The 16,881-nt window shown below is 40.4% G+C and overlaps 1 protein-coding gene across 1 annotated transcript in view; it reads right to left on the bottom strand.

The window, feature by feature from the left end:
* Positions 1–237: 237 nt before the first annotated feature.
* LOC124596507 (E3 ubiquitin-protein ligase CHIP) overlaps positions 238–16,881 on the bottom strand; it is a 119,190-nt gene continuing 102,546 nt past the window's right edge. Inside the window, exons 6-7 of the mRNA XM_047135669.1 lie at positions 14,033–14,149; positions 238–1,001 (exon numbers count right to left, since the gene is read on the bottom strand). Of these exons, the coding sequence (XP_046991625.1) occupies positions 876–1,001; positions 14,033–14,149 (243 nt within the window). The 3' untranslated portion in view covers positions 238–875. The remainder of the gene's footprint in view (positions 1,002–14,032; positions 14,150–16,881) is intronic.

Genomic DNA, 16,881 nt, shown 5'->3' on the forward strand with positions numbered 1-16,881 from the left:
TGGTGAGTATATCCTATTCATATTGTTATCTCATTTTGGACTTTCCATTCTTTCACAACATTATTATTTCAGTATGCAACACAAATGACTGTACTGATCTTGGACTGTCAATACACTTATCATCTTATCACATCAACAGCAACAGTAGCAATCACCTGACAATTGAGCTTGAGAATAAGGCATATAACACAGTTTGTCATAAGCAGTCATATCAAGTACAGCTTGATAATGATAGCATTTCAAGTTACTAAACTGTATATTTTTATTCTTAATTGTTTCTTGTGATCACCAATATGCACAAAGAAGGAACCTGTTATGAATTTTACATATATTCATAAAATGTCATCCTTTTGGAAGAAACAGACGATTTAATGTCCAACTGTTCTTACACAGTTCCTCCAAAAGAACAATACATAATGCTCTTTGATGCCAAAAGCTCTGAATGAATCTAATTAACAAGCCTCTCCTGAAGTGGAATAGCATATCTTGAGTTTTCACTGTCATTGTAGATTCAATTACACAGCTATAAAATTGGTTTATTTATATAAAAATTTTCATGTGAAAATGATGGTTTCATAGGAGTGCACATCAGCTTTGCACACAGACACACGAAAAATCACAAAGACAGGTCACTGTTGGGATACGCGTCATACCTTCTGCTTACACCTTTGCTAAATGTAAGGCCAGATTCTGAATAAAACAAGGAACAATTCTCAAGTATACAGGACAATTTTTAAAAGTAAATACAAAATTTGTTACCTATCTGTCATCCCCCCTTATTTACAGGTCCTTACCAGGCTCAAATTAGTGGACAATGTCCACATACTTATACGTCTGTGTGTGACGAACAGTCTTCTTAATACTCTGTTGAATCCTCAGTAGTCCAGAGCCCATTCATTTTCTTGCAAAAATCCATCAACAACTTCTTTCATGGCAAAATTTGGGATCAGCTGGTCTTGGGTCAATTTTACCCTTGTAACTGGGTCAAAATGGCCAACTCTCTGCAAAAGATATACTAACTATGAGACTGAGATCATGTGATATGAGAAACTTAAGATACCAGCAATAACACAAAAGCAGTGATGAGTCTGTCTGCTTCTACAGAGAAATGGAAATGTGTAACTGGAAGTAGAGATCAAAGCATTCGAAAAGTAAGCCTTGACAACATTACACATATAAACCTGAGAAAGTTGTAACATTAAGGAATTACCAGAAAAGCACAACCATACCCCATATATAATGGGTACTAGGAAAAAATCTGCAATACACCCTACTTTATTTAATCTCTTCAAAATAATCAGTTAAGTCAATACATCTTTTTAAAGTGATTTTTAGAACTCACTAGACTGCTAAGTAATATTCTGGATGAGATGAAAAGGGAATGGCATATGAACACAGTCTGTTAAAACCGAAGTGCAATTATAGAGTTCATTATGAAAGATACATGATAGAATGAAAAAACAACCTTTGTGTGTGGTATACTAAGTGTGTTCTCAAAAAAGAATATTGGTACTTAAAATATCAAGTTAGTAAAAGTCCGCCCGAAAACCTATGGCTGTCATACATGTAATAATATTCGAAAGGAGTACAAAGACTACCTAGTAGTAAAGGAATAATACAATATTCAGGTTTATATAATAAATTAAATATGTAAATAATGTTTTATGTGTAGCAACCACTATACATATCAATTGTCGTAGTTGCGCATGTGAACATTTGCACCATCCAGCGAAACTATTGCAGTGAAGTGCTACAATCCTCTTTCTGTATGTTCTTTTGTTGACATGTTTTAGAGTCGCCCTTAGCAGCAAAACTTGTCTAGCTTTCCAACTGATCAGTATTACAATAAAGCTGCATTCAGTGTATTTTCAGTATGCATACCTGAACATTATCTCAAGTATGGGAGCTTTAGGTACAATTATCCCATCAGTGGTGACCCCAATGTGATATACGCAAAAATACGGGTTCTGCAGAATTGTGAGATGGGCCAACCCTCAGTGTCATGACTGGCCATTCGTCTATCCCCGTTGTGGCCACATAATCCGGTACCATTGCTCAGGTGGAGGACAGTTTTTGTTACGCTGGTATCACAGCAGACGCATCAAATTTGTACTTGTAGTGAGTCAATTAGACCAACGTTACTCTATGCGTTATAAGTGCAAGAGATTATTACAGATCCAATTTTATGCATCAGGCAAGTACTGACACAGTAGGACACTGGCTACTGGAAACCATCACAGTACCTGCAGCATCTCATGGGCAAGGTGGACACCGGGACCAAGCCCAACAATCTTCTAGGCACTTTATGGAGCAGCTGGCTGTCGTTGTAAGTAAAGGAGATCATCACTTCGTGAGCAGTGATGCCCTGGAATATGGTGGACCGCATGCAAGAAGCCATCACTCCGTGCCAGATCAGCGCTGTGTCAGTGACAGCCCGTAAAGCAACCACACATTCTACAGTCTCAAGTTGTGATTTTGATGCTCTGTCAAGAAAGGTTGATATGCTGAGCACTCAGACTGGCACATTACTGTAACAAGGTGATCCCACACAGTACGAGGAAAGTAACCGCAGACGATCTAGGAGCCGTTATGATACCAGACTGTCAATATGTTGGTACCTCAGAAGATTAGGTGGGCAGGCTAAGAAATGCACTAGCCCCTGGGCACATTCAAAAGCTAATGGCGGTTGGTCACAGGTGCCTCCGATCATCCAAATGCGTTAAGAGACCTGTTTACAACTGACAGAGTATCTACCTGGAAGTATTTACCAGATTCAGGCTCTGACCTCAGTAGTCTGCCCAGGATGTCTGTGCATTGTTTTGGCCACCAACATCATTTCATCTGTCAGTGGCAAACAATTCTGACATTGTGATGTATGGCATGCAACGAGAAGAATTTAACATAGTGCAGCACTGGCAATTTTCATGGTATTTCACAGTAGCGGACATCGTCAAGGTGATCACTGGAGCAGAGTTTTGGCACATTACCAACTCTTGCCAGACATGACCAACGCTTGGTTAGTGGACACTGTTACTTGGGGCCATCAGGTACCACCATAATGCAGGAGACCACCATGTCAAGGTATTACAGGTCGGCAACGAAGAGTTTCTGATCTGGTGCACCACAACAAATCTTACATGACACTGTACACAGCATAGACACCACGATGGACCACCTGTGTTTTGTAGACCTCAAATGTTGCGAAGATGTGAGGGGGTATTGTCAGACCTTCAAATAGCGCATGGGAATCTGCCCTGCATTTAATTCCAAAGAAGGGAGGAGCCTGGCACTCACAGGCAATTATTGTGTACTGAATGCCCAATGCCCAATCTGTACCTGATCGCTACCCAGTGCTGTTATTGAGGGCCTACAACTACGCACTCCACAGGGTGAAAATGTTCAGTGTACTCGACTGTGCCAAATCCTGAACTCAGATTCCTGTAGCAGGAGGATATACCAAAGACTATAATCATCACACAATTTGGGTTATTTGACAGCAAATATGTGACATTTGGACTACACAATCCGTGCAAACCTGGCAGCAAATTATCGACTCTGTCTTGTGTGGGCTGCTGTTTTGCTTGCAGAGTTAGATGAAGTGCTTGTGTTTTCATCATGCAAAGACCACCACTGTCAACATCTCATGGAGGCTTTCCAGTGTTTAGAACGTTATGGTGTGGTGTCGAACATGGCCAAATGCATGTTTGGACAGCCAGAAGATGAATTTATAGGATACCAAATTCTTCTGCAGGCTGGTCGCCACTGAAGTGTAAAGTCAAAGCCATTTTGCAGCTGTCGGCCAGCTACAATTAAACAACAGTGAAGGTACTTAGGTATGCTGAATTTCTATTCATGGCATTTACCACAGGCAGCAGAACAACAGGAACCACTGACAGCAGCACTGGTTTGGCTGAAAGCCCAGAGCAGTTACCCAGTGCAGTGGACCGAGGTGATGATTCAGCATTTGATGCAGCAAAACACAGCTTGGCAAAAGCAGCACTGCTGGCACACCCCAAACTCAATGCTGGTGGTCATAAGTCAGTCAGCTACTGGCGTGGCTGTTTCCACAATGGGTGAACAATGCACGGCAGGCAGTCGTGAATTTTTCTCACAAATTATCACCACCACAACAGAGATGGAGTACCTATGATTGAGAGCTCTTGGCTGTTTATGAAACAATCAAACATTTCAGACCACAGATCAAAGCAAGGGAGTTCATTGTATACACCAATTAGAAACTGATAACTTACGCTTCAAGAGGAACAGTACCACCTGCTTTCCACATCTGTGCAATCACTTGGAATTTATTACCCATTTCAGCACCTACACCCATCACATTTTGGGCATTAATAACGTTGTGGTGGACTCTTTGTCTCGAGTAACCAGCATATCACAACCTGTGCACACTACAGTACTTGTCAAGGCTCAAGAGGAGGTTCTGGAGTTACACGCCCTGCTGCACGATGACACCAAAGTCTTGAAGTTGCAACTAGTTTATGCTCCTGGAGAAGGCACTCAGCTATACTGTGAAGTGGCACACAAATGATCTCACCCCTTCGTACCAGCCATGTTCCAGAGATTAGGGTTCAACAGTTTTCACAATCTCTGTCATCCCAGAGTTCTACCAACATTCCAGAGTTCTACCAACATTCCAGTTGGTGTCACAGTGTTTTCTGTGGCCAGGAATGGAATAGACTGCCTTGAATGTACATGAACATGCCAACTCTAAATTTCCAGCCAACTGCAGGCACTGGTAGGTTATTTTCCAGATGCATCCTCACATTTTGCTCACGTTCACCTCAATGTGGTGGGACTGCTTCCCATTTCAGACGGCCAGTGGTATTTGCTAACTGTGACAGACATGTACACACAGTGGCCAGAATCAGTTCTGACTGATGACATATTGGCAGAAACCATAGTCTCTGTGTTTACATCAGCATGGCTAGCAAGGTTTGGCCTCCCATTGCACATAACTGCCTATAGGGGCCAACAGTCTGAATCAGGCTCGATTCCCCAGCTCGTGAAATTCTGTAGCCACATACAATATAAAACAACAATTTACCATTCAGCCAGCAATGGCACAATTGAGCAACAGCATAAAACACTGAAGTCAGTCCTCATGTGTCACTGAAGTTCATGGACATCTGCACCTCTGCTTGTTTACGGTGATACACTGTGTCTGCTCAGAGAGTTTGTTGAGTCCGACCCCCTTACAAATGAAACACAGGATCAATCAGAGTTGCTGCATTGTTTGAGGGAGCATATCAACCTGATCAATCCTTCCAAGGCCTCCAGGCACGGTTCTTTGTCAACTTCTGTGCACGATGATCATGAGGACTGCTCGCATGTAATCCTAAGGACAGACTGAGTCAAACTGCCACTCCCACCTCCGTATACTGTACCATATTGAGTTCTATGCACACAGATTCTGGACACAGCAGGTGAACAGGAAACCAACCACTGAGCCACTTTACCATGTGCAACCTGCTTGTGGCTTCCAAGAGATGTCACCTATCATGATGCCATTAAGAGTAGTCTGTTGTTGTTTTTGTCCATGAAAATTTTACTAACACTACAGCCTTTGGTAGTGCACTCTTCTGTGGGCAGAATAATATGTCGGTTTTACTATCTTGACCTGTTCTTTCGTATTTTTCCATTAGTCTTTTATTGTATTTGTCAGTTACCTTCAAATTTAATCTTGCATCCCAGGAAACCCCGCTGGGCGACAAAATCTACAAGAGCAGCACTCATCTTGCACAAAGCCTTCTCGTTGGAAGTAAAATAAGCCATATTCTTTCTATGGTGCGAATGACTTCAAACAAACAATACTGTATATTTTACTGAGCTTTTCAATTATTGCTGCAGTTTTGTTATTTTCCTCAGATGGATCAATTTTCAGAGAAGTTCAGCAGCATCTCCAGCTACCATAGGTTTCTTAACTGTTAATAATACAGAAGTACACTCCTAACAAGCTTTTGATGAATTTCTGTTGGTAATCAATCCTCACAAACAAAGAATATTATGATATTTCAGGTTCATCACAGACCAAATTGAAACTTGAACCATTTCACTGCAAGTGTACCATCAAAAGAAAATGCTGATGATTTCAGCATCTCTGTGCCAGGCTGAGAACTTTTCACCTTACCCTTACAAACACCCACTCTGTGAACAAAGGGAACATAATATTCGTCAGGCTTATTTCTAAAATTTTATTGGGCCATTTGTAAGGTGCCTCTTACGTGAGGAAGACATTTTTACCACTTTTAATAAACTACTGTGTCTTATTCATGTATTAACGATAGTTAGGAAGTGCTGTAGTCCGTAGCCGACCACGAATCGGTGAACATTTCCCACGCTGGCTGGCTAGATGATGAAGCGACCATACGTCGCGCGTAGTGGGGTGGGGCTCGGCGCTGGACCGTAGCAACAAGCGTTAGCCTGGGAAATATACATGATGGGAAGTACCGCCATCTTGGCGCCAAAGTCACCGATTTTGTTTATTTATATTTAATAATTAAAGTCAATTATGACAACATGAATACTAGGAGGAACCTCTGGATGTTTAAAACTATTTATTATAATTCTGCCTCGTTAAAATTCACACCCATTCATTAACAAATGCATATCTTAGTAAGTACAAACTTGATTGGAAATCCACGAACTATTACGAAACTAGTAAGAGATACGGACTGTGTGCCAAAGTCGGCAGTCGGCATTAAGATCTCTTCCTGTCTTGTTCGATGGTAGCCATGCTCTCGGTTACGCGTAGTTTGTGACATGGGCGTTTCATTATTGATGTAATAAGAATAAAAGTGATATTACGGCATTCTGAATGTTAATTTCGAGTAAATAGATACCCCAAAGTTGATCGACGGCAATTTCAGATAATTAGCTTCCACCAACAGAGACAGCCAATGCGCCAATGATGAATCTCCATGGGACGACATTTATGAGAGCTGCACCGCGCACAGGTAGGAGGAAATCCGACGACACGACTCACCAAGGCGGATCAAGGAAGGTCCGACTCACACTCACAAATTCCAGGTGGAAATGCTGACCAGTTATACTGTATGTCACATATACCACCCTCTACGGACTCGTGGCTAAGCTGAGTAATAACAGTATCAGTTTAGAAGCAAGGGGATCTTGCACATTCCACACCAAGTGGTTTAATTTCAGAGAAGATTCCTTCCTGCATGACCACCAAGGATATTGTTGAAATTTTGTTTGAACATTCACACATTCCCAATGAACACAGCGAAAGTTTTACTTTCACCAATATAATTCTTTCAGAGATTTAAGCATTTGTTTAACCTTGTTATGTAGCTATCGACAGTGCACTAGTGAGTTTTTGGCAACTTTGAAACGTAGTATATTCAAAAATATTTTCTCGCAAGAAACAAAACTTTGTCACTTGTACAACTTTTTGGGCTCTGTCTTAAGCGAATTAATAAAAAACATGGATTCCTGTGTGATTTGCATGTGGGTAATTAGAAGCAAAGACAACTGACAAAATAGACGCATGAAATAAATGTGAAGTTTAGCTTTTTATATCTCTGAAAGTAACTGTGGGATAAACCTGAAACAAAATTCTTTTTATAAAAAAAAAATTAATGGAACAAAGAATCCAATAAAAATCATTATCTCTCTCTCTTTTGCGGCTCTAATAATTTGAGGAAATCACTTTTGAATGTGTAATTTGTTGGGTTCTGTCCCATCAAAATTCCTTTCCAAACAATCCCATCAGTGACAACATCTAGATGGTAGTATAGTTTTCCTCAGGAAAGTTACAGCATATTAATAAACGTCTAAAAACTTCAAGTAGCTTGAATTAGACATAAGCTTAGGGCTCTGAAAGAGATCTTTTCTACCTGTGGCCTCTGATGCTTGTAGAAATGTAACACCTGCTTGGGATCCTGAGTAAAGAAACCCTTAGGTTGTTGCACAGCAATTGGGTGTAGCCCCTATGGTGATGGGGATGCTAATTTTCTCACTTTAAAAGGAACCAACAGTGGTTAAGCCACCATGAACCATAGCAACACATTTATACAATTTTTTGTGTGTATACTTATGTTCCACATTAATTGTAAACTATGCTAATGAAAAGTACGGTATTCCATAAACCAGAATTAAAGTAGCGCTTCAGTCACATTACACAGTAAAAAGACATACTAGTAATTCTCTATAACACAAAAAGGGTCAGGAACACTGCTGTGAACTTCACCATACGGGCTATTTATACAATGTGTGCCACAAGTGTTATGTAATAATTGTACTGTCATCATCTCCATAGCCTTGGTAATGCACAGCTGAACTGTGGGTTTTACAACCAGTTTGATTCTGTAGCTACAACAGAAAAAGACAATGTCACGATGAGCAGTGGCAAAAGTTTTGAAGTTTTCTTAAATTATTAGGATTTTATCTCATTTCCTACTCATCAAGGCTTTTGATATTGTCTTCCCAAGAGAGTACAAAACAACTGTACAACATAATGATAAATGTCAGATATAATGTGAGTACCAGTCAAATATGGGCTCATTTTCAGTGCACCTCCATCTTGTCGTTTTTTACGGCCTTATATGGTTGCATTGCAAAACCAAATCTAGTTTTTCAGGTGGTTAAGAACATGGTCTTTCTAATGAAAATACACTACTGGCCATCAAAAATGCTACACCACGAAGATGACGTGCTACAGACGTGAAATTTAACCGACAGGAAGAAGATGCTGTGATGTGCATATGATTAGCTTTTCAGAGTATTCACACAAGGTTGGCGCCGGTGGCGACACCTACAACGTGCTGACATGAGGAAAGTCTCCAATCGATTTCTCATACACAAACAGCAGTTCACCATTGTTGTGATGCCTTGTGTAAGGAGGAGAAATGCGTACCATCATGTTTCCGACTTTGATTAAGGTCGGATTGTAGCCTATCGCGGCTGCGGGTTATCGTATCGTGACATTGCTGCTCGTGTTGGCCGAGATCTAATGCCTCGTAAGAATAATATGGAATCGGTGGGTTCAGGAGGGTAATACGGAACTCCGTGCTGGATCCCAACAGCCTCGTATCACTAGCAGTCGAGATGACAGGCATCTTATCCACATGGCTGTAACGGATCGTGCAGCCAGGTCTCGATCCCTGAGTCAACAGATGGGGACGTTTGCAACACAACAACCATCTGCACGAACGGTTCGACGACGTTTGCAGCAGCATGGGCTATCGACTCGGAGACCGTGGCTGCGGTTACCCTTGGCGCTGCATCACAGACAGAAGCGCCTGCGATGGTGTACTCAACGACGATCCTGGGTGCACGAATGACTAAACGTCATTTTTCCGGATGAATCCAGATTCTGTTTACAGCATCATGATGGTTGCATTCGTGTTTCGCGACATCGCGGTGAACGCACATTGGAAGCGTGTATTCGTCATCGCCATACTGGCGTATCACCCGGCGCGATGGTATGGGGTGCCATTGGTTACTCATCTCGGTCACCTCTTGTTCGCATTGACGGCGCTTTGAACAGTGGACGCTACATTTCAGATGTGTTGCGACCCGTGGCTCTACCCTTCATTCAATCCCTGCGAAACCCTACACTTCAGCAGGATAATGCACGACCGCATATTGCAGGTCCTGTACGGCCTTTCTGGATACAGAAAATGTTCGACTGCTGCCCCAGCCAGCACATTCTCCAGATCTCTCACCAATTGAAAACATCTGGTCAATGGTGGCCGAGCAACTGGCTCGTCTCAATACGCCAGTCACTACTCTTGATGAACTGTGGTATCATGTTGAAGCTGCATAGGCAGCTGTACCTGTACACGGCATCCAAGCTGTGTTTGACTCAATGCCCAGGCGTATCAAGGCCGTTATTGCAGCCAGAGGTGGTTGCTCTGGGTACTTATTTCTCAGGATCTATGCACCCAAATTATGTGAAAATGTAATCACATTTCAGTTCTAGTATAACATATTTGTCCAATGAATACCTGTTTATCATCTGCATTTCTTCTTGGTGTAGCAATTTTAATGGCCAGTAGTGTAGTTTAAAAGAGTTTGTAGAAAACTCTTTTTGTAGAAGTGGGCCAAAAACAGCCTTTTGGCATTTTTACAAAAATCATTATCTTTGCCCTCAATTTTTCAATTATTGAAAAGCGGTAGGAGAATGAAATATTATTTTCTAAGACTTTGTATTTACAAGTTATCACAAGAAAAGTTTCAGCAATTACTTCCACTGCTCACAAAAACTCATGGTTGCATTGTTGTCGGTAGCGGTACAGGGTCACACAAGTGACTATACCTCTGAAGTACTGAATTCATGATCGTGAAACTTTACCACAGTCCCCCGGCATCATGGGCAATCATTCATAGGAAATTTCATCAAAATCTGTGATGGTGATGTGGGCACCTCTAGACCAATTGGCATGGAATGACCCTACTGTGTTCCTCTTACACACTTGCTACAGGTTGTGTACAAATCTCCATTATTTTTAATTTGCTACTTCTCTTTTGCAATGAAGGATTCCTTCCACATTCACTTACAACTAGCATATATGTAGAGGAAATGGATGACTGTTCTTTCATAAATTCGTGTTGCAACAGTTTGCTGAGTGGGATATAATGTAACGGATCTAACATTACTGTATCTCAAATCCAGTTCACACATCTGGATTCTCAGAGTGCATGCTGCAACTATAAAACTAATATTTTGATTTGCTCTTAATTACTAATTTAAGAGCAATTACCAGACAGCTAAAAACAGATTGTAACATCAGCAAGTTACAATGTCGTAAATAGCAGGCCTACGAATAAAAGAGAATTGTAAAATTTGTTAAGCAATGGGATAAATTGCATCAGTCACAGGAAGATTAACTGATAAAAATAGTAATTTTTATTACTTTTTAATAAAACTCATTTTCCTAGTATCATACAGAAAAAATAATACACAAATTGTGTAGGGAAAGAAAAGCTGTTTGGCAATAAATCATGGATGTGTCACAGTGAGAGACAAAACTGAACAAAAAATTAACCAAAAAGTAGTCGCGTTAATAACCAGAGTATCATATGACCTATTGTATTACACTGTGAACACATATTTCATTTGTGGACTAGGTTGTAGGTTGGATTAAACATATTGTAACATGAAATGAGTTCGTAACTTGAGCTTTTTACACACACACACACACACACACACACACACACACACACACACACAGAGAGAGAGAGAGAGAGAGAGAGAGAGAGAGAGAGAGAGAGACGGGGGGGGGGGGGGGGGGGGGGGGGGGCAGACGGGGGCGAGGGGGATGGGGGCGAATCGAATCAATCACACATCATCTTTCAGTAGAGTCCACGCAGGATATGGTGGCCAATGTGCAGTGACCAACTTTTGTACAAAAGTGCTGGGTGAGTTCATTTGTTTGTTCAGAAGAGGTGGTCACCTTTCAGCTGGTCAGTGATGACAGAATTGACACCTTTTTGCAAGTACACAAATTATTGTTTTGTTTTATCACCTAAACATGTTTCACCACAGCTGTTGCTTCCTCAGTCAGTTTATCACTGTTTTCCTGAAATATATACTCACAGGTTATTTTTAGGTTAAGGAATATGATAAACAAGATTTTGCTGTCATTTAAATTGTAAGTGGACATTTCCTTTTATTTTACATTGGGTGTGTCCTGGACCTGCCAACCAAACTCAGCCACGGGTCTAAAATAGTATACCATGTCATGTGTAAATGTACAGATGACATTGTGTACTAATTTAGACCTGTGGCTGATTTTGGTTGGCAGCCACAGGTCACATACAATGTAAAATAAATGGACAAGTGCACTTACAATTTAAATTACAACAAAATCTGATGGATCATATTCCTTAACCTAAAAGTAACCTGTATGTATGTACACTATGTGATCAAAAGTATCGAGACACCTCCAAAAGCATACATTTTTCATATTAGATACATGGTGCTGCCACCTACTGCCAGGTACTCCATATCAGGCAACCTCAGTAGTCATTAGACATCGTGAGAGAACAGAATGGGGCGCTCCGCGGAACTCACAGACTTCGAATGTGGTCAGGCGATTGGGTGTCACTTGTGTCATACGTCTGTACGCGAGATTGGTCCACACTCCTAAACATCCCTAGGTCCACTGTTTCCCATGTGAAAGTGAAGTGGAAACATGAAGGGACACGTATAGCACAAAAGCATACAGGCCGACCTCGTCTGTTGACTGACAGACCGCCGACAGATGAAGAGGGTCGTAATGTGTGATAGGCAGACATCTATCCGGACCATCACACAGAAATTCCAAACTGTATCAGGATCCACTGCAAATACTATGATAGGTGGGAGGTGAAAAAACTTTTCTTTTTCTGATTCCTTACTTCGCCGAGTGTTTGGCTCTGTTACACTTCTAATACAATTTGTGGAGTACCCATTGCTCCTGTAGAAATACAAAAATACGCGAACACCTTCAACAAGAAAGAGGAAAGACTTAAGGTAAACAGATCCTGGCTTCCCATACTGCATCGAACAACCGTCACAGGTAGCAAGAGGAGAACTGCACCAGAAACGACCGCGGAGAAGCCCTCGGACGTTGGCGCGCCAGGTACATATAGTCTGTGGCCGCGAGCTCGGCTCCGGTTCACCACCGGCAATGGACGGTGAAGCTTCGACTATGCCAGCCACTCGTCAGTAAAATCATTAGATGAACATCGGCCGAAGAACCCGAGATAGACGCCAATAGGCAGTTTGTCAACAAGTGGCCACGAAAGCCTTAACAATTTTGAAATGCCACAGTAGAGTAACTTCAGAACAATGCACTAATTCTAAACAAAGGGATGGATTATAGTGATGTTACCTCACAGCAGTACAGACAGATACAAGCATTAGCTTTTGCTCACCACCTGATACAACAGACACCAGACAGAAACAGCCAAACAAGTCTTTCAAGCTGTAACAGGATGCAAATTATCAATTGGAACAGTCTGTAAATGTTTTGTAAAGATGTTCTCTAAGCAAGGAAGCACATCATGCTTCCATTAACAACATAACCTGACAGTGAATGAAGACATGGCCATAGGAACCCTGTTGATGACAACACAGTGAAAAATCTTTTTATCTGAGGAGTTGTTATTTAGTACTTAACCTGAGAATCAATATATCTCAGATGGTAATATACACTCTGTTTTCAGAGATCATCCAAACTGATTTAAGGAAATTATGATTAACATAAATTGAAATGCCCGGTCTCAGATAATGCAAATCCCATGTGCTAATCAGTGTGTTAGTTTGCACAGTAGATTATCCTGAGTGAGGAAATATTCTTAAGAAACTCTTTAATAATCTCTGTGTAGTTGTGGAACAGAAATGCCGGACAGTAATGATGACATAGTGTATTCAGGAGCAGCAATGGTAACTGCTTCATTTATTCCATGAATGCAGACATTATCCTCTCATCTTGTGGGTAATGTAACAATAACAGCAGAGCACTTACACCAGTAGTAAATCCACAAGAGAGGTGACTAAGGAAAAATAATTGGTAATTTCTATTTATCCATCCTTTCTCAGGCTGTACTTGAAATAACTTTCATCACTTGCCCACCAGTTTAAAATATTTCATCTTTGGTTTTTCTCAGACTTCCAGAAAGGCAATTCTGGTACTGCAAACATTATGAGCTCTTTTGCAATTTGTATGAATACTAACATAATCAATTTACAGTACATAGCTAATGCTGGCAACGTCTCACAAGTACCATTCTGATATCTTATGCTCCACTGCACAATTTATCTTTTTATCAGAAAGATCCTTCATCACGAAAAGTTATCAAGCTCTGTATTAACTTGTATTTACCGAATAATTATTTATATCATTCCCTGTTTATTAATGGTATAATACTGTGGTCTGATATTTCTGGCATTTTTGTTTGCACTAACAGCCTTCATTTTCTTTCTCCGTCTTCCTCCACCTTTCCAGTTTTATATTGCTCAAAAGAATTAATTAATAAAATACATTTTAGTAATATAGAACTAGCTTACCTGCAAATGTTCTTCTATATCTTTCCTCTCATAAGTTATACCACTAGGAGTAATTACTGGTTCACGAAGGATCTCAAAGCTTATTTTTCCACACAGATAATCTGGAACATCCCGCTTCTGTAAAATTAAACTATTAGACATAATACTCAGGTTTCACATATAACATATGTGGCATAAACTTCACAAGAATAATAAAAGTGGAAAAAACAGCATCGCTTATAAATGAACAAATTTATAGTTTTAGAATCTGGATAGATAATTTGTTTATATGAATTAAGAGTGTGGTTATCCAAACATAATCTAAAATGTTACATTTGGTTCTAAATGAATTAAAGATCTTACACTAATGCATAATGATAGGCTTCTACAGTTGAAGTCAATTTGGCTGGATTTCACAAGCACCATAGAAGACAGTGATCTACTGAGGCAACATTCTACGAATTAAATACAGAATGATACAGGCCAGAAATTGTTATTCTTCAGAGTACTCTACTCATCTTTTAAACATACCACAACAGATATTCCAGTGATGAAAACATGAATCCATCCACTGTAAGTTTGACTAGGCATCCAGGTCAGTACTACAGTCTGAAAAATGCCTAGAAAGGTCTGTGCAGGGTGTTGCATAAGGTTACAAAAATGTAAGGACTACGAAGAAGAGTAATGGTAACTTTCTTCAAGGATTCCATGTCGAACATCAGCATTCAAAATTTGCACAATGATTGTATTTATAGGACACTGGCCTCAGATTAAAGAGGATGGAGGCCCATGCTGTGTCTGGCCATCCCGATTTCTTTTATCACTTAAGGCAAATACTGAGATGGTTCCTTCAACAAGGCCACAACTGACCAACTGTCCTGTCCTAACAATTGTAGGTGAATATTCGAGTTATGTTTGCAAACAATGGAAAACATATGGTGGAATAACAATATGGCTCCTCCTGAAATTCAGTCCTGCTGGGTTTCTTGTAGACCACCTCTCCTCCTCCCAGTCCTAGCAGTGGAAACCTATTTTTGCCACCAACACTACCAATCACACTCAACTCAAAATGAATACTGAACTCTGTCTTACTTTACTCCCTTTAACCATAATCCACCACTACTTGCACTGAATCATCCCCTGATACCAAAATTTCATAATCTCAAAAACCTCCCCTCACTATCAGCCCCAAACCCCTCTACTACGTGAAAACCAATGTCAAATCCTCAGAAAGAACTGCAAACCACCACCTAAAAACTGATCCAGACTTTATAACACTACCTGCCAAAAAAGGCTCCACCACTGTGGTTACAAGCCACAGGGGTTACCAGGTTGATGGGCTCCTACAGCTGTCAAGTCATGCCCACCTATAAGCTCCATAGTTATCCTATTTCAGAAATTCAACACAATCACCAGTCCCTCCTCAAATCCCTTGACCTTTTCCAGAAACACTTCCCTAAGTCCAATACACTCCTCACCCTTGCAATCCCTGGACTCCTATCTACTACATACTTCCTACAATATATATTTTTTATTTACACATCAAGTTCCATAGGACCAAATTGAGGAGCAAGTCTCCAAGGTCATGGAACATGTCAGTACATGAAATTACAACATAAAAGTAATAACAAATAAAAATAAAATGTTTATGAGCCCGAAAAAAGTCAATCCATAAGTTTAAGTAAACGCAATCAACAATACAAGAATGAGCTTAATTTTTTCAAGGACAGAACAGAAGAAGTGATCCATGAGGAAACTCTTCAGTTTCAATTTTGAAAGCGTGTGGATTACTGCTACGATTTTTGAATTCGAGTGGTAGCTTACTGAAAATGGCTGCAGCAGTATACTGTACACCTTTCTGCATAAGAGTTAAGGAAGTCCAACCAAAATGCAGGTTTGATTTCTGCCGAGTATTAACTGAGTGAAACTGCTTATTCTTGGAAATAAGCTAATATTGTTAACAAGAAATGACAGTAAGGATTATATATATTGAGAGGCCAATGTCAAAATACACAGACTTGTGAACAAGGGTCAACAAGAGGTTCGTGAACTTACACTACTAATTGCCCGAACCCCCCTTTTGTGAGCCAATTTCCTTTTAGAATGGGAAGAGTTACGCCAAAATATAATACCATATGAGATAAGCAAATGAAAATAAGCAAAGTAGACCAATTTTCATGTCGAGCGATCACTCACTTCAGATACTGTTCGAATAGTAAAAATGGCAGTCTTTGAGCAAGATCCTGAACATGGGCTTACCACGACATTTTACTATCTATCTGAACACCTACAAATGTTTCGCTAATCATATGCCTATTCTGTGAAATTAAAATGTCACATTTTGTTGAATTGTGTGTTAGAAACTAAAAATTGAGTCTTACTGTCATTTAGTGGTAGTTTATTTTCTACAAGCCATGAACTTACGTCACGAACTGCGCTATTAGAAACCGAGTCAATGTTGCACACAACATCCTTTACTACCAAGCTCATGTCATCAGCAAACAGAAATATTTTGGAGTTACCTGTAATACTAAAGGGCATATCATTTATATAAATAAGGAACAGGAGGTGGCCCCTGATCCCTGGGGCACCCACCACTTGACTGTACCCAACTCAGACCCCACATCACAGCCATTCTCAACACTGTAAATAATGACCTTTTGCTGCCTGTTGCTAAAGTAAGAGGTGAACCAATTGTGAGCTACTCCCCATATTTCGTAATGGTCCAACTTTGGACCAATATTCTCTGATCAACAAAATCAGACACCTTAGTTAAATCAAAAAATATGCCTAGCGTTCGAAACCTTTTATTTAACCCACCCAGTACCTCACAGAGAAGAGAGAAAATAGCATTTTCAGTTGTTAAACGA

Source organism: Schistocerca americana, chromosome 2 (assembly GCF_021461395.2).
Source record: "Schistocerca americana isolate TAMUIC-IGC-003095 chromosome 2, iqSchAmer2.1, whole genome shotgun sequence".
NCBI classification, from domain to species: Eukaryota; Metazoa; Arthropoda; class Insecta; order Orthoptera; family Acrididae; genus Schistocerca; species Schistocerca americana.